The sequence below is a fragment of the Primulina tabacum genome, chromosome 2 (genome assembly GCF_025594145.1).
Source record: "Primulina tabacum isolate GXHZ01 chromosome 2, ASM2559414v2, whole genome shotgun sequence".
Lineage (NCBI taxonomy): Eukaryota > Viridiplantae > Streptophyta > Magnoliopsida > Lamiales > Gesneriaceae > Primulina > Primulina tabacum.
Window position 1 is genome coordinate 52664182 of NC_134551.1, and position 19698 is coordinate 52683879.

The 19698-nt window shown below is 33.8% G+C and overlaps 2 protein-coding genes across 4 annotated transcripts; both read left to right on the forward strand.

Annotated features, from left to right (window-relative positions):
• Window positions 1-1440: 1440 nt before the first annotated feature.
• Window positions 1441-3170, forward strand: LOC142536890 (aspartic proteinase nepenthesin-1-like). The gene has a single exon (XM_075642280.1). The coding sequence runs from the start codon at window positions 1661-1663 to the stop codon at window positions 3044-3046; it is 1386 nt and encodes a 461-aa protein (XP_075498395.1). The 5' UTR covers window positions 1441-1660; the 3' UTR covers window positions 3047-3170.
• An 8799-nt stretch (window positions 3171-11969) lies between these two features.
• Window positions 11970-18162, forward strand: LOC142536891 (ultraviolet-B receptor UVR8). 3 transcript variants are annotated; one of them, XM_075642283.1, is made up of 15 exons: window positions 11970-12444; window positions 12680-12756; window positions 14225-14303; window positions 14606-14665; window positions 15065-15166; window positions 15278-15371; window positions 15749-15791; window positions 15882-15927; window positions 16022-16068; window positions 16188-16299; window positions 16566-16620; window positions 16725-16791; window positions 17140-17176; window positions 17335-17414; window positions 17978-18162. In XM_075642283.1, the coding sequence occupies exons 1-15, from the start codon at window positions 12126-12128 to the stop codon at window positions 18089-18091; spliced, it is 1332 nt and encodes a 443-aa protein (XP_075498398.1). In that variant the 5' UTR covers window positions 11970-12125; the 3' UTR covers window positions 18092-18162. The 3 variants fall into 3 exon arrangements, with proteins under 3 accessions (XP_075498398.1, XP_075498400.1, XP_075498399.1); XM_075642285.1 differs by having other exon boundaries at window positions 16188-16290; XM_075642284.1 differs by having other exon boundaries at window positions 14228-14303.
• Window positions 18163-19698: the final 1536 nt, after the last annotated feature.

Sequence of the window (19698 nt, forward strand, 5' to 3'; positions counted from 1 at the left end):
ACACAAAATACAAAAAAAACACAAGACACACAAAATAGCGACCTTTTTTAAAAAAAAACAGACGCTTTTCACTTTGCGACGGTTTACGAAAAACCATCGCAAAGTTGCGATGGTTTACGAAAAATCGTCGCAAATTTCGAAATAACGCCGTTCATTCTGATGAATTTGTCAGCCAAGATTATTAATTCTTGCGCCCACATTGGTGAGCGAAAATTAATGGGTGTTATTAACACCCATTAACCAACCAATGTGGGTGCCCTAATTGAACCCAAACACCGAGGAACATCTTATCTTCACGCTAAAGATTCATTCGCCACAGCCCACATGCATGAATATTACACAGCTAAACGTTAATCTATTAGAATTAATTTAGAAAATGGAGATTTATATTTATTTTTTCGAACAAGTTATTAACATTATTTTTTTAAAAAAATGAGGCAATATTAATTCACAAAAACTCTTGAGAGTTCGTGAGACAAATCTTAAAAATATCATTTTTATATTCAAAATATTATTTTTCATTACAAAAGTATATTTTTTGTTTTGTTGTTATGTTGTGAAAAAATATTCTGTAATATATATTGATTTGAGTTAAGAATATTATTTTAAATTTCAAAATTATGTTGTGTAATAATGACTATTTTAGTTAAACGTATTACATGAGATCTACTCGTATTAATTTACTTTCTCATTGAGGAGAAAGATCACCCTGCCCTTAAAATAATACTCTAAATTAACATATAAAAATGAAATTTCTAATTATGTGTGAGGTTCATTGAAAAAGAAGGAGATTCACTCCTAACTAAAGCAATTTGATTTGATTGTACGGAACCAACCAAACGACTTGGAACCTTTTCCAACTACTTAGAAAAAGAAATAAATAATGAAAATTGTAATTGCAAAAAAAATTATATCACTAGCTCTATCGCTTCAAACCTAATCGACTAAAAATTCCTTCTGTTTCACATTACGTGCATATATATTCTATGTGATTCATAATTAGTAGAAAAAGAAGGAAACCCACCAAACGAGGAAACTCTGGGTTTATTTCACACCAAACCACACAGATTTAACTTTTTTATTAATAGATTCGAAATGCGTGCAATTATAAAAATATAATCTTCAGTTCGAATTTATCATGTTTGAGAATAATTAATAAAGATTGAAAACTTGAAATTCATTTCTCTGATAATTTTTAATTATGTTTTATATAAGGAAATGCTTTGAAATTCCTTTTACATTTTTTGATTTATATATATGTGTGTATGTATATAAAGAATCCCTCTGGGTTTATCAATGGATTTGGTTGAGCTAGAGGCAACAACTGATAATGTCAAGTTTCCGTAACAGGTAAACTACTTAGTTACACACACACACACATTCATATATATATATATATAAATCTTGTTTTTAGCTCAAATTCATTACTGATTGTTCCAACAACCACCCCGGGGCAATATATTGAAATGGCACCTTACATGATGTAGAATTTTTTTGTAGTATATCTTTACTCCATTTCGATGTTATATCCATTTTTTCCCACATATTCAACAATTTTCCCTTATTTCTACTTCATTCTCTATGATCCCTTCATTTTGGAACTTTGATTCATGAATTTCCTTCTCCATTCACTTCCTTTCACGCTTTCAAATCCATCTGTATGTATTTATTCAAATTTGCATGCAACGGATTGATTAATTACCCTCAAGAATTTCAAAGAATGGCTTCATTTCATGTTTCTTGGTATTCAGTGGCATCATTAATTATGGTTCTTGCTCTGATAGCTTCATTTGCTTCGCCTGCTGTTTCGACATCAAGGTTAATGGGCCGCTCCGATTTGAAAAACGGGTTCGAGGTGACGTTAAAACGTGTGGATTCTGGTGGAAACTTCACGAAATTCGAGCTGTTGAAACGTGCAATGGGACGTGGGAGGAAGAGGGTGGAAAGGATCCATGCAATGGTCCTCGCTGCGGTGGACGTAGGCGTAGAAGCTCCAATCCATGCAGGAAATGGTGAGTTTTTAATGGAGATATCCATCGGCACCCCACCAGTGTCGTATCATGCTATTATTGATACCGGTAGTGACCTAATATGGACTCAGTGTAAAACTTGCACACGGTGTTTTGATCAGCCGAGCCCTCTATTTGACCCGGAGAAATCGTCGTCTTTCTCAAAGTTACCATGCTCTAGCAACCTTTGTACCGCACTCCCTATGTCGTCTTGCAGCGACGGAAACTGCGAGTATCTGTACACCTACGGTGACGCTTCTTCGACTCAGGGTTTTATGGCAACGGAAACTTTCTCTTTTGACAACGTTTCGGTCCCAAATATTGGATTCGGTTGTGGTCTCGACAATGAGGGTGGAGGGTTTAATCAAGGAGCGGGGCTCGTGGGACTAGGGCGTGGGCCACTATCGCTCGTTTCGCAACTCGACGAGCCCAAGTTCTCTTATTGTTTAACCTCGATAGAGTCCACCAAAATAAGCAAACTTTTGATGGGATCTCTAGCAAGCGATATTGACCTTTCACGTGACACAAAAACAACCCCTTTAATCAAGAATCCATCATCACCTTCTTTTTACTATCTTTCACTCAAAGGGATCAGCGTTGGTGACACACTTGTACCTATCAAGAGCTCTACCTTTGCAATCAAAAAGGACGGGACCGGGGGCGTGATCATCGATTCCGGGACTACGATAACGTATCTTGAAAAACAAGCATTCGAACTAGTGAAAAATGAGTTTGTTTCTCAAAGCAAGTACCCCGTTGTGGAGGCATCAGACAACACTCAACTCGATCTGTGCTTCACTATTCCATCGAACTCCCAAGAAATCGAGGTGCCTACACTCGTATTTCATTTCGAGGGGGCGGATTTGGTGCTTCCGGGGGACAACTACTTCATTGCGGATTCGAGTGGCATCATGTGCTTGGCTATGGGGAGTTCCCATGGCTTGTCTATATTGGGAAATTATCAGCAGCAGAATTTGTTGGTGGTGCATGACCTTGTCAAGGAAACAATGTCGTTTGTGCCCAAGCAGTGTGGTTAGCGATGAGACATAGTAAAAACTTGGGAATCTCTCTTGTACTTGTAATGCTTGTTAAGGTGGCGATTTAATTTGAACACAAAAGCCAAAAAGAATGCAAGTAATTAATTAAATTCCACTGTTTTAAATTACTTGTGATAGACGAATATTACATGGACCATGATTCTCTTGCTTTCTTTTTCCTTTGTTTCGTTTTTCAGATTCGGAAAATGATACATTCCTGATTCCCAAAAAAGCTCTGCATGTAAGAGCAACCACTACCTCCTTGCAATTGTTTGATTATCAGTTTATCCATAAACTTTCGGCCCAGCCAGTAATGCCAATTTCGCGTTCTATTTTTCGTCAATTGTTTTGTCCACTTCTGATTTTGGTCCTGTATGTTACAAAATTTCTGTTTTAGCGTGATATTTTTGTTTTAACATATGTAATGTAACATCAGCACTCCGATGAAAAAACCACCATTTTGAAAATCGAAAGATAAAAGCTTAAAATTGAAATTTGACCACATCAAGTAGAAAAATCGTAACATACAAATATTTAAGATAAAAAAATGCAACTTCCCCTTTTTTGTACAACAAAGTTACACGATTTTAATTTCCTATGAATCGACAAAAATGCCACATCTATGACCTATCGAATTATTTTATTCATCTAAGTTATATGAGCGGATTCTAAGATTTAGCCTGCCTCTTCCTGCGTGATATATACATATACATATACATACATATACACACACACACACACACACACACATATATATATATATGGATAGATAAAATAGAATATATATATACACATATATATATATACTTTTATGTTTAAATATAGATAGATAAAATAGAGGCAAAAACTAATAGAATATATTGCCCCACCTTGACTTGGCCATGTGCGACAAAGTTGCATATACAATCATACCGTCCAATAATCATTAATGTAAATGCGATTATTACTATTTTTCTTAGAGCAAGCTAATTCGAAGATATCATACATAAACTTCTACAAACCAAGACCAAAACCAAATTTAAGAATTTCGAAGAAGGCAAAAAATTTTCTAGTTTTTTTATTTTTTTAAAAAAGCAAAAAATATTTAACATTCTTATTTAAAAAGAGATGTATCTTTTTAAAATTTTACTCTTCTTTAATTATTTGATCTGTCGCTTCATGTGGTAGAGATTTAAGCAAAAGTCGATAGAGACATGGAGATTCTGAATCCTTCAATCTCTAAATTCACACGACTTTCAGGTTGCTAATTATCATTTATTTTCCTTTAAATTGCATCAAATTTTATCCAGGATTATCTAATTTTACATTTTCAAACTCAACTCGAATACGATAATTTCGAATATGAATCAGCAGTATCATCATATCACGTTCGAGTATTTTTCCAAAGAAAAAAAAGAAGAAGTTAAATTGGTTCGATCAGTCACGTCCCTAGTAACTTGTAATGACACCATTTTTCAAGCTCAATACGAAGGCTGAGCAGTTAAAATATCAAATTATATAAACATCGTGTTTTCGGAGAAAGCAGTTGCGCGCGGCAAGAAAAATATACACAACTAATAAGAGTTCTATATCAATTTGTAAAAAGATTAATTTAATAAGTTTAATGTTGTGTAGATGATACTTCTCCGATGGCTTGAAGCTCTTGTGAAATTAAAGAAAATGCAAATCAATTACTGCCCATTATTCTTTCTTTCTTCTTCTTCTTTTAGAGATTATTGATGCCCACTATTCTAACCCCTCAATTTTTCCCAAGAACCAACTTTAGGATCAGAGTGCGACACTTGAATTTGTTGGTTGGTGTTCTTTTGTCTTGGGAAATCAAGGGATATAAATGGATGAACCAAATGGCTAGGAAAAAAATAGTCGAGGCAAGAGTTTGACTCTTTTTCCTTAAAACGATATTGCCCCACCCCGATGCTCACGGTTGTTGGCAATTCGTTTCCCAAGATACAACGACTACGACTTTAAAATAGTAGCACTACAAATTTTAAAGTCACACGAACTTGAAATGTTTAGAACGCTATCAAGATGGTATGCAAACTTTCTAATTTCGAATTCTAAGCGTTAAACTTAAAAATCCAATTCCAAGAGTTTAAATCTTGCAAAACTTGGATTTAAGCGTAAATGCTTAAAAAACTCAAAACTATAAGACAACTCTCAAATTTAATTCCAAAGTTCGAATTTAAGCGTATAAGCCTTAGAAAATTCAAACTCGAGATTTTATATCTTGAAAATTTGAACTTTAAGCGGTAGTGCTTAAAAATTCGCATAAAAAACTAAATTAGAGAAAGAAGAGAAGAGGAGAAGTTGGTGCAATGAAAACAAATGAGGGATGTCCTATTTATAATAGATGAAAAGCCTTGAATCAAAAGATATATCACTTCAATGATACATCATTTCACAAAAAAGCTTGCATTTCAATATATATTTTTAATTTTATATATATTATATTATATAATATTACAATATAATAATATATTATAATATAATATTATATATATATAATCCTTTCGATTCAATCTTTTTCATTCGATAAAATTTGAATTCAATTAATTTTTCATTCACCCTAATTGGTAATCGAGAAATAATTCCGTTTACTACGTAGCTCGTTCAAATTATTTTATCGATTCTAAATGAGTAAAAAACTCATTTTTCTAACAGAATTTATATTAATATAATTTAATATTTTATTTTTTATTTTTGAAACCGATAAGATACATAAATAATGTTTTGTCTTTTAATTTTGGGAACCCACAACCGCTACATTATTTTTTGTGGTCTTTAGCCTACAAAGCATGCTAACCAGCTAAATTACACTGGACAAGCTATATGTGACATGCTTAAACTTGGAAGACACGGGCAGAGAAAAATTGAAATTTGGATATATGGATGGCAACTTTCCCCACGGGTTTGGAGCCCCGCGGGGAAAACCCGAAATGGGGATGGGGATCTCCGATTTTTTCGGGTTCGGGTTCGGGTTCGGATTCGGGTTCGGGGGTTTTTTTAAATCTCTGATGTAGTTCGGGGCAAATATGAGATTACTATCTACATCCCTGAACCCGCCCCAAAAATAATATCAATAATAAAATAATAGTTTTATTAGTATTAATAATATAATAATAATATTACTGTTTAAAATATTAATAATAATAATAATAATAATACTAATAATAATAATATTATTATTATTATTATTATAACTAAGAAATAATATATAATAATAAGTTTTGGTTCGAGAAAATTTCTGAATCCATCGTCGTCTTGCAATATTAATATTTCTGAAACGAGAATGAGGGAGAAGATGGGAAGTTGATCCCCGACCCGAACCCGAAAAAGCGGGGATTGAGGCGAGTATGGGGTGAGGATGGAATTCGGGGACGGGAATGGGGATGGCAAACCCGCCTCCGCCCCGTCCCATTGTCATCCCTAATTTGATATATTTATAAATGTCTTTCATATCATACCATCTCACTACTTTGGAGCAACTGATTAGATATTATTGATTTAGAGGAAACATGATAAACTAGAAAATACTTTCCTGATTTGATTCTTATGTTCATCTTTATTTGGAAACACCAAAATTATAGTCGTGGAATAATTATTTTGACTCGAATCAAAGAAAAAATATAATGGCCACTTGTTGGTCTCCCTCAATACTCTCGCTTGTGCACATGCCTTGGCCTCCATAACATATGGAGAAGTCAATCACAGAGAGAAGCAGAACCACAATCAGTGAAAGCTCATATTCTCTAATTAACTAATCACGCCTTGTTTTACAAAATAAAAATAAAAAAAAATATTGTGGTTTGGCTAAATAATAACATGTTTATTTGGGAAGTCTTGATAATTCCAAATTTTATCGTACGCTAATCAAATAATTCGAAATATTAAAAGATTCTTTAAAATTCTAGTCCAGGTAGAGCCATATTTCTGACTCCGCCATTGCATATATACACATATATATTTGTCACGTAATTATATAGAAATGTTGAAGTTTAATATTTGATTGAATCGAATTTTATAGGAGGAGATCGAGTACGGATGAGGACAGCACTTTGCGGAAAGGAGTGGTGGATCAATTTCTGAGCCACGATTAGTGACGAGTTGACCATGATAATGACATTCACTATAGGAAGAATCAAGATTTTGTGGTAATAAAAGTTAAAAATCTCATCAAGGCAATGATTTATAAGTGGGATTCCAATAAATTAATCTCATTTTTGCTTGGTAAGTATATGTGTTAGACTCGAGAGCGAGATAATTTTCTATATAAACTATCTACATTCCTCGTCGCTACAAAGGGTCGGACTATTTTCAAAATACGTTTAAAAGATATGCAAGTTAATTTATTTTTGTTATCTCGAAGTTAATTAATTAAAAAAATCCGTTGCTAAAATAGTCGGAGTATGTTTCTTGTGAGACGGTCTCACGAATTTTTATATGTAAGACGGGTCAACCCTACCGATATTCACAATAAAAAGTAATACTCTTAGCATAAAAAGTAATATTTTTTCATGGATGACCCAAATAAGAGATATGTCTCACAAAATACGACCCCTGAGACCGTCACAAAAGTTTTTGCCAAATAGGTTATGCCATTTGAAATCAATATATATTTATTTATTCGTCCGTAAGATTTTCATTGAATTATCTTACATGTAACTGTAATGATTTTTGACAAACTAACTGATAAGGTTATGTCTGTAGTCGATTGAAAGAGATTCGTAAAATATTTAAAGTAGTCGATTTGGACCCAATAAAAGAAGTGAAAGTGAAGAAAAGTAATGAAATAAAGGGAAGTCGGCTCCAGTACCCTCGAACACGATTGTTTTACAGGTGCCGACCCGGTTATTAACCAACTTGAGTGGGGAATAAAAGATTTCAAATCATGCCCACTCCCATTATTCTTTATTATTATTATTATTATTATTATTATTATTATTATTATTTCGAGTTTGCATCGGTTTTGGCTCGACTGAACGTTTTGACGAAACTTTAGTTAAGTTATGTTATATAAAAAAAACAGGATTCTTGCATTTTTTCTCTCCTGCTGAAAAAGCATTCATTGTTCTGCCCATTTCCTTCCTTTTTTATTTTCTTCGTTTTTTATTGAATATATTTATGAATAGTATAGTGTTTTAAAAAGGGAAAAAGATACACAATTTTGGTTTTATATGTTTGTTGTTTTGTCAAAATTTCAATCACAGTCTCGTATTTTCTAATTTTTGGCGATTTGAATTTTTTTCATCGGAAGTGTTGATTTGTCACCACACATGTCGATGTCGTGTCAATATCACACGTTGACACTACATCAATAAAAATGATTAAAATTTCAAAAAAGTAAATAACGTATTAACATTGAAATTTTTCAACGTATTTGGGGCAACAGTTTCACCAATCGCAATATAATAAAGTTTCGAGTTCCATTATTCAGGAAAAAAATAGAAAAATCGAGTTCCATTCGAATATCAAGTTGACCTTGAAGTTGACCTTCCCAAGTTGCAGCACCATGAGTTTGTCAACTCAGCCCTCATTAAACTTGATTCAGAAGATGTCCTACAAGAGGTTAAGATACAAGTGAGACTATTTGAGTTAAAATTAGGGTTAGTAAAAAAGATCCAAATTAGAACGTTGACTAATTTATTTTATTGATTCATAGGACTTTCTATTTTATTATTCGGCATGTTATTCAAATAATTAATTAAGAATAATTTTTTTTATCATGCACCTTCATGTTTCTGTCTACTTCATGCAAGTGCATCATTAATGACACCTAACCACCAAATTAATACAATTATTAGCACTAATTATATATATTTGCTAACGTATGTAAGACTCAATTTTTGTATTCTTAATGTGTTACTAATAATTATTAAAAGATATAATTTCCAGTCCTCAAATACAATGCTGCATCCCACTCTCTCAAAAAATTTAACATTTGCTCCGATCCGTACGTTTTCCAGAGTGCCAAAGTCTTACGTAATTTTTTTTTATTATATAGAAATCACGATATAATACTTCATTAAGTTATAAAACAATTTGTTAAAATCGAGTCTCGAACATAAAATTTCATTGTAAATTTGAGATCAAATGGATTTCAAGCCATCCGCGGCAATCTTACTTAGTTTTAAGTTAATCAAAATTTTCACAAAATGAACTAATTGGACCCATTTTTTGAACCAAAAGTATTAGTTAATAAACGTTGTCCAGCAAACTTGGTCGACTACTTTCGTTTTTTCTTCAAATTTTAATGCTATAACAATTAACAGAGTACCTTTCGTACTAGTGTGATCCCCACAACCTAGTAAAGTGCCAAAAGCAACCACCAATATGTATGTGTACATACATATGTATATATTTTTTACGTATATATATATATATATATATAACACTTACCATGTATTCAAGTACAAGAATCCAGACACAGCTCACAGATTAAACAAGTGAAGCTATTCCCTTCATTCTTCTTCCATCTTTCCATATTAGAGAAAATGGAGAATATCATGCATGATCACAAGAAGATGAAGGTGAAGAAAGGGTGGCTTGCAGTTAGGGTAGGGTTAGAAGATGAAGAGTTCCAAAGAGTTACAATTCCTATATCTTATCTTTATCATCCATTACTCACAAGACTTCTCGAAAAATCTCATGATACCTACGGCTATGACGCCTCGGGGCCGCTCAAGCTCCCGTGCTCTGTCGAAGACTTTCACCATCTCCGGTGGCGTATCGAGAAGGAAAACGGTAATCACCACAGAGATTTCCACCACCATCACCACTACGGATACTTCCACGGTGCTTTATCATTTCATTCTTGTTAGGCCTGATTAATGTAAAGAACTTTAGGTTTCTTCTCCCTTTTTTGTGGTGGCATGAAATATTTCCCCTTTCCTTTTTTTTTTTCCAGTTTAGGTTTGGATATGTACGTCGAGTTTAATTTGTAAACCCTAATCTTGAGGTATGCCAATCGTTACTAAGAAAGAAATTGTATTAATCAATTACATACGAGTAATATATATAAATATATAATCTATTTAGATTGCTAATCATCCAAATCCGAGAAATCGTCTCAAAAAATTAAGATCTTGATATTGAGTAAGATTTAGATTCTTGGTATATAAATTTGTGGGGCAAAACTTTCGGTAGTTTGGTGAAGAAGCTTTTTAGAATCAAAAGGCGGCTCATTTTAAGTAAATTAAAAGATTTGTATTTGGATATATGAGTTTGAAATCTAGGGATTTCGATTATATTTTTACTGTTAATAATGTGAAACAATAGATGAAATTACAACTCCATACATTACTTTTTTTATAAATTGCAACACAAAATATAATAAATTTCAAATACATTCATTATTAGGTTAACTTGAAATCCATCGTAACTAACGTGAAACATTATATAAACATACATATTTGAGGTTTATAATCTTTTTTTTAAATTACAAAAATACATTTGAATATATTTAAAACTTTGGATTACTTATCAATCCAAACACATCGTAGAATCAAGACTAAACTTTGTTTTCAACAAAGTTATATCATTAAGTCGAGTTTTCTTTAATTTTACGACAAATATTTTTTAAAAAACAACATATAAAATATCGAGACAGCTTTATTTCCATGATACTAATCATTAAAGTTATGTGAGGCTGAAATCATGTTTGGCATGCTGGAAAGTGGGGAAACATGTTCGAGCCACCATATTATTATTTGAAAAAAATATTGGCATGGATTGGAACTAAAAGTAATTGCAATTTTTTTTTCCGACGAAAGTGAATAAAAAATATAATTGAAGGACTGAAACTAAGACGAAATTAAACATTTTGAATTATAGTAAATAAATGGAACACTGATGAAATTAAGGAATTGCATGAAATGAAACTTTGGAATTCACGTAAAACTGATTTGTCGTTTTGATTCTTTATAAAGACGAGTGACTCCTTCCTCTCAGGCTCAATTCCACCTTTCTTATCGCCCATGTACAGATTGTGCATAGACATGTCAAAAGGATAAGTTGAGCGATCTTAACCAATTTTATGTGTAATTTGACCAGTTAGATAGGCTGGCTCGCAACTCGTCTCAGTGGGCCGGCTCACTATTTTATCATGTTAGGCTGCGTTTGGTTAATGAGATTAAGTAAGGATAGATTATTTTATCACACTTTATCCAACGTTTGGTATGATTTTTATTTAACCAACTCAATCACTTCTATAACTGATTAGGTTGTATTACGTGTGACTAAATAATACCTCCTTCCTATGTAGGATTATTAATCCTTCCTCTATCACTACTCTCTTTCCAATTTTACCCTTCTTCCTTCACCGTTGTTGAATCACCTCGCCTGTCGGACCGCCGCCGGATATCGTCGCACCGCCGTCGTCGTACCACCGCCTGACCGTCGCCGCCACCTCGGCCGCCGACCATCTCCGTCGTCGGACCGCCGCCGCCAAAGCGGAAGAAGAAAAAGAAAGAAGAAAGGGCAATTTTGTCATTTCAGAAAAAAATTCAAAATTATCCTACACTTGAAAATCTTACCAAACAAAATACTATTTTACACCACATGTTATATTTCTACGACAATTACATACTAATCATTAGTTTATTTTATCTTTCAACCAAATGCATCCTTAGAATAAAGCAAATCAGTCGATATGACTACCTCATTTTGACATTTCTAGTTGGGCATTTAACCGGCCCATTTTCCCATGATGAAATGTGGTTTACTGAGTATTTTTATTGGTCCAGATACGTGGTGAAAGGCCCACTATCATTCAAAAGTTATCTAACAGTTGGGCTGAAGGCCCCAACTCTTTTCTGCTAAGCAATTAAATTAATTGGGCTTGGTTGCAAAACACCTTGTTTTTTTAAAAAAAAAAAAGTTTAAAATAATAATAATAATAAAAAAACCCCATAGCCATAGTTGCGTTACGTTGCACTATTTCAAGCCAAGAATCAAATTTTCTGAAGTACAACTCCTTGGAGTTGAGTTTTATACGATTTTGAAGAATCATAATCATCCACTGTTAAAATCGTGAACTTATTAATTCATGAATCTCCTTTGGATTTCCCACCAAACCTGACAAATGACAATTTCAAGAACTTGTTTTTTCGTGAAAAAACTCGCACCTTGTTCAAATTTGAAGAACGATAAAGCAAAATTAGCCTTCTCATCATGTTTTAGAAGGTGGGTTTCCGCTGAAAGTCGCCAACTTGATGAGATTGCTAAAGAATTGAGTAAAGGGAAAAGTTTTGCTGCTCTGTGGGGAAACGGGGATTATGGCAGACTGGGGTTCGGGAATTTGCAGTCTGAGTGGAGGCCTAAGACCATTTCTCCATCAGCTTTCGATGATCAGATTCTGAGAGAGGTAGCCTGTGGCGGTGCTCACACTCTTTTTCTCACAGGTTAACCGCGAATCATTAAATTTTTTGAATTTTTTTTTCTACGTAGGGAATGAGGTTAGACCGAGAAATTAATGTGTTCTTGTTCATGTTAACTTAGATGTTGATCTTGGATTCCCTTGCGGCACTGAAAATTGAGCCTTTTTGTGTTGTAAAATTTTCAGCATGTGAATTTGCTTCATGTATCCGGTGGATTACTAAGATTTGGGACTCTAACTTAATTATCCGGCTTCGACAGAAAACGGGGATGTGTATGCTACCGGAATCAATGACTTTGGACAGCTAGGAGTTTCAGATTCGAACAGTTATACATCTGTATGCTATCTCAACCTTGACGCAATCTTTGTATCTGGAGTCTTTATCTTTCCATGATCCACTGCATTTTGTCTGTTTTTAAGCTTCTTTGTGCCACGTGCATCAAGGCTTTATTCTTGAACTTATTAGTTCATATCTATTGGGTTCAATTTTCCACGACCAGATCACAAGCATTGTACTTAATTAAGTAGTTAGTAGTTTCTGAGTTAAATGTGTTGCACTTAAAATTGAACTTTAGCCTCAATTTGTTGCAAGTTTGTCCCTGCTCCTATCCTAGCAATCTTCTGAAAGATAAAGGCTTCGAGTCAGTTTTTGCTGATTGTCAATCGTGAAAGTGGGCAATAGCCCGATGCATTTATCAATTCTTACCTGGGGATGCGTATGAACCCACAGGGAGATTTTTATAGAGATTCCAGGGCAGGGACAAATAGATTGGTCAATTAGTTGAGTGATTTACAGCATAGTTGAAAGGTACGTCGTCAAAGACTTACTGATAAAAATTCATCTTTAATTTAAATGCCCATTGTAGGAATTGCGAATTCGGTGTTACTCAGTCTGATCCATATAGTCTGGATCTAATTTCTAAAGTTTGCGTCATTCAAGGATTTCGAGCAATCTAAATCAATAAAAAACATTGTTGATGGCAATGATTGTTGTATGGAGCTTATCAAAGTTCAGGAATACAACTGAGAGAATACAATCTAATTAGAAGCTTCAAATTTCCCGAATAGATGTGAAAATAATCGAAGCTCTTATGTTTTCCCCTGAAATGCAAGTTCATACAAGCTTTAATATGTCGCAATATCCAATAAGAGAAGAAAAAATAAGATTCTGATCAAATTTATGTGCAAAAGCTTATATTTATTAGAACTTCTGTCCACTGGATCGGGGTATCTATCGATGATATAAATTATAACAGGATTTGCAATCCTTGATCTGCTATTTGAAAAAATTGAGGTGCGAGGCATAAGTGCCTAGAGAGTTTTATAATGGAGGGTTTCATGGGGAAGAATGAATTATTGGGAGAGGAAATTAAAGAGAGAGGGATCGACTAATTGAAGAAAAGGTGTTAACAGTGAAGTAAAATCATGGAGTAACTGAAGCTTCAACCTTTTCAGGAGATCCATAAATCATTCAATATTCCTTTTTCCAATAATATTTATCCTGGATCTTGCAATATCTCTCACGCTTTCTCATGTGTGGCAATCCTTTTGAAATACCTTTTTAGCCATGCCTTGGTGAAAAAGAGGTGCAATACAGATAAAATAGGATATTGTTGTTGAATTAGTCATTGATAGCTCGATTCTCTAATCCTGAAGTATTTCTGTTCATGATTTTAAATCTCGTTGCCGGAGTTGTTGCTTTTATTTTTAATACAAATAGTTAACTTTCTGATTCGTGTCAGAACATGTTTTTTTGTTATCATATAGGAATTGTACTTATCAATTATTTGCTTTATTTATTGTAGAAGCCTCTCAGGGTTTCTGGAATTCCTAGCAGGGTTGTTAGAATTTCTGCTGGTTACCATCATTCGGCTGCTGTTACGGGTATCTTATCAACAGTCTTTGAAGCTTTGTTTTTCTTTATTTTTTTGTCCTTCTTTTGTCTTCCTTTGGTATGGAATATGACTTTAGTATTTCCCTTCAATTTTTCCCACTCATGTTTCTCCTTTAGTGTGAAATGGTCTAACCAAGCCTCATCTTCCTGAAATTGTATGCAAAATTTCTTTTCCTTCTTTTCTGCATGAAATGACATTCAAATAGCTCTTTGATTCAGCTATATGTTCGTTCATAAGTTTCAACTTTCATGTTGGATTTTGTTTCATCAAAGTCTGCCTTTCCTTTTGCAGTGGACGGAGAACTCTATATATGGGGAAAGAATGCAAACGGACAGCTTGGTCTCGGAAAAAGTAATTGGTTGAGCCTATATCGGTGTTATTCTATCTTGAATGATTTCCTTGTTTGCTAGAGCACATATATTTAATCTCTGCTCCACTGTATGGATGAATCACATATATAACTGAACAGTTTGTTGCTTCCTCCTCCTTCTCCTCCTCAACGACGTAATAATACTAATGGGATGGCATTATCATGTTACATTATAATATTGTAACATATTTGCTTCATTAGCCAAATAATATCTTTCTCTGGGACTGTCATTTCATTTCTCCAACATTTCACACTGGTGCTGATTCTATAATATAATCCATCCTTTAAGTATTCAAGTTATAAATCAATATGAGTTATAATTTGTGGTTTCAAATGCTTCATGTTTGTAACCATCTGCCACATGTGCTTGCTGTCTGCAGAGGCAGAAAAGATAATACCTGTGCCCGTCAAAGTTCAGTGCTTGGATGGAGTCACCATTAAAATAGCATCTTTAGGGTTTGAGCACTCTATTGCTGTTACAGGTCTGAAATCTGTATGTGGAAGCACATTTTTTCTCTGGTACTTGATTATTTGAGTAACTTCACAATGTTATGTCTTGCTCCCATTGCTCATTTTTTTTATCTGTATAACAGATAAAGGCGAGGCCTTGAGTTGGGGTGATGGAGAGTCGGGCAGACTTGGTCATGGACATGAACTAAGCATTTTGGGATTTCAAAAAAGCAGCAGGTTTCATTTCTTTCATTTTTCTTTTTCTGCACATTAAAAGCTTGCTATATTCCACCTCCACCACCACCACCACCACCACCATCACCATCACTATCCCTCCCCCCGGCCTTGTTCGTTACCTTTAGCTCGATTGGAAATGCTGTCCTGTATCTTTTTACCAAGTCATATGAATAAAAGGATGCTTTTTGTTGTATATTTTCAGATCTTGATTGTCAACTATGTCGTCGTTGAATATTAAGTATGTGAATAAACATTAATAGATTTATAATCATTTATTATGCATTTATATGTTTCTCATATTTCATTTTACAGTATATAGCTGTTTGGCCATCGTGAGCCTTGTATTGATTTTTATTCGTATATTCTCTCAAATGCAGTGAGTATACACCGCGGCTAATCAAAGAACTCGAGGGAATCAAGGTAGTGTTTTGTCCTACTTTTTCCATCATCTTCCTTGAGTTAATATTTTGTCCTACTTGTGCTAACATGGTCTTGATTCCAAAATATTAGGTTAAAAATGTTTCTGCTGGAATGCTACACTCTGCCTGTCTTTGTGGTATATCGATAATGTTTCATGTTTGATATATTCTATTTTTAATATGGGCTTTATTATCATGAGATTTAGCTCGACAATTGTTCGAATTTCACAGACAATGGCTCTTTGTATTTCTTTGGTGAAAGGGAGTTAGGAAAATGGGTAAGCTTTGAATTCATTTAAGTCAACAATCTTTCATTTATCGCCATTCCATGCAAGTTTCCATTCTTGATATGTTTTCTTGAATCTTATCAGTGTTAATTTTTGGCCTAAAATTTCAGGGCTTCGGCAAAGCAAAGATGGCTACTACACCATCTGCAGTCTATCCTTTGCCACTCTCAGACGAAGTTGCATGTGGTGGTTATCACACCTGTGTCATTACAAGTAATCTTTGTCAGTAACTCTCTTCAGAAAAACATAATTAAACCACCCTCCTAATGCTGTAAAAAGTTTCGTTTTCTCAAATTCCAGTCATAAACTTGATAGGTGTAAATTGTCAATTTTGAAATGTGATATGTACTTTCTTTGGAAAGATACTGCTTGGATCTATTGGCATATTTAGAGGGTGTATATCCGTATTAGACATGTTACTTATTCAATGCACGTCTGGCCCATGTTCCTGGAAGTTGATCTTTTTTTTTGTCTTTTTTGTTGCATAGATGGTGGAGATCTGTATGCATGGGGCTCCAATGAAAATGGCTGTCTCGGCATCGGGTATGTTATGTGTTATTTAGAATTGAAGTGAGTTATGAAAAGTTGCTAGCTTTCGTTATTTGTGAACATTACTTGAGTAATTGGGATCATACATCATGTATCAGCTGCACAGAAGTAATTTATTCACCGGAAAGAGTCCAAGGTCCATTTTTGAAGCAACCTGTTACTCAGGTTTGTCGTGTTGACTCTCTTGGAAACTTATTCGAGTACCGTTAAATTTTAAAATAGTAGAAATGTAGTGGGGAAGAGATTTTAACAATAATACAATATTTGCACGATTAGGTGATGAAAATCAGTATCATTCATATGATGTCCTAATCAATTACTTGATTTTGAGCAAAAAGTTTCTTGTATCTAAACTTATTAGAAACTAAATAGAAGACCCCACTTGAATCCAAAATTTTATGTTGTACTTGGATGCGTAATAATGAGTATGGGGAACTTGAATTCGTAAACATAACCAGATATTAGTTAGAGGACTCGTTGATCTAATACCCTCTTTTTTGTTTGTTTAAACAGGTATCCTGTGGTTGGAAGCACACAGCAGCAATTTCTGGTAAACATCTTCTTAGCTGAAGATTCTGATCAACAATTTGTATCATTCTATTATAGTATCGAGTGTATCTTATAGAAAATTTCCGTTACCTAACCAAACAAAGGTCCCATTTGTTCGTTGTATGTCTGTATTCCAATTTAACACTGGCTGACATACAGGAGGCAATATTTACACATGGGGCTGGGGAGGTTCAAATGGAACATTTAAAGAAGATGGACATTCTCCTGGCGGACAATTGGTTCGCTTAAACTTATCTTATATTCTGTGAAGTTTTTTCTTGGATTCGATTACTATCTTAAATGTGTGATATTGAATATGTTGAGCCATCTTAAACACCTTATTCCTATATTGAATCACAGCCAACCAAGAAACTTGATCAAAATTCTTGAAGCCCAGTGGGGTCATATTGATTAGTAAGAAATGCATGATAATTGATGAGATTTACAGTACATCATAATGGAATTCCCTGTCGACTTGAGTTGATCAATTTTATACAACAGAAGTTGATGCGAGATAGCTGCTAATGTAATTCATTATGTATAGCCTCGTATAAACGAATCTGTTGACCTTGCGCATGACATAGCAATTGATTCCTCCTTGATGCCGTAAAGATAATTAGATTAAGTGACCACTTTTTATATTGACACTGTATTGCCGATTGGCTCATAACTTTTCCACTTCAATCGACTATGGAGCCTACCTAGTTTTTTTTCCTTCTTCCCCGAGAAAAAACTTCATTTATTTTTAGGTTCATTTCTGCCTTCTCTGTTAGTAACTGAATCAAACTGCGTTTGTACATAGGGTCATGGCGACGACGTTGACTACATGGAGCCTGCTCTGCTCGACTTTTACAAGAATGTAAAAGCTTTACAAGTATCTTGTGGATTTAATCATACAGCTGCCTTATTTGAGTAGAAACCAGTCTAAAGATGAATGCAGAAATTATTTGCTGATGCTGTCTCTCAAGTCAGCAATCAATACAATACCCAAGAGGCATTTGCAACTATGCTATTGTTTGGTTCCTTATGGTTCAAGGGAATCTGCATAAGTATGAATGCTTCTCAAGAAAATCTTACGAGTGGATCAGAGTAAAATTTGATATTACATATATAATTTAGTAAATAAGAAATAAAAGTGCACTTTTATTTTTATTTAAAAATAATTAATTTCTTGTTTTGTATATGAGGTACCGAATGTAATCCACACACATTAGATTTTGTAATTATTAGAGGAACCGTGATAAGAAATGATAAAAATTATTCTTAAATATGCCCTCCATACAATGGATTTATGGGCTTAGATCAATATATGCATTAGTTTGGCGATAAATCCAATAAGGTCATCTTTGCGATAAAAAAAATTATATCGAGTCAAACATGGATCTCACGTATTTTAATGATGGCAAAAATTTGTGTAAGATGGTCTCACGGGTCGTATTTTGTGATACAGATCTCTTATTTGGGACCTATATGAAAAATATTATTTTTTATGCTAAGAGTATTATTTTTTATTGTGAATATCGGTATGGTTGATCTGTCTCACAGATAAAAATTCGTGAGATTATTTTATAAGAGGCCTACTCTTCAATGATAATCGTCTGATTTACGGTTTAAACATGAACTCCGCTCATCAACAAGATCTAAGTGCTTGTGTGAGTTTTGGCACAATATGCTTTTTACTAAGAAAAAATATGAAGAATTAAAATATAAATTCATATTCGTATATTCGAAAAAACAGATTATAAAATGTAAATGACTGGGGATATAAGTTTTGGACAACCTAACAAATTTATTTCAGTTTCCGTTTGTGCAGAAACACACACAATGGATTCTTTGTTTTACTTATTACAATATCAAATATTTGTCTGTTCTGAAAATGATGATGACAATAATATGATTATTATTGTCACATGATTTGCTCCTCCTCCTATCCCTACCCTGCCCTAGTGTTTCATCACATCGGAGTCAACGCCCAATTATAATCTGACACGTGACCCAGCATATGCCTGTGGTCGTCCCTCTCGCTTCACAATCGTCAGATTTCATTAATTGTCATCACGTGCTCGTGTACTCTGTGACCCTGCAACCGTACGATATCAAGAGATGATCTCACCCGTCCATCTCCTGCCAAAATGAAAATTTAAATTTATTATTAGAGTAAAAGTAGTTTTTTAACTATTGATATATGGATTATTTATAAATAGAAAAATCGGTTCATAATCAAAATAACAAGTCAATTTTATTATTAATCTAAATTGCATTTAAGTTCAATTATCAATAATAAATTCAATTCAATACACACTTTTGTTTTCACCATTATGTTATTGATTAAATTTTTAAAAAATGATATCTGCTAATTATCAAATCAAATATACAGTTAATTTTTTTTATCAAATTATAAAAATATAATAAATAAATATTTGTCACTCGAACGAAGCAAAAATAATCACTATGTTAATTTTTCAAAATAATTAAGTAATTTACAATAATTTATGTAATAATTTATGAATAGTTAGTACCACA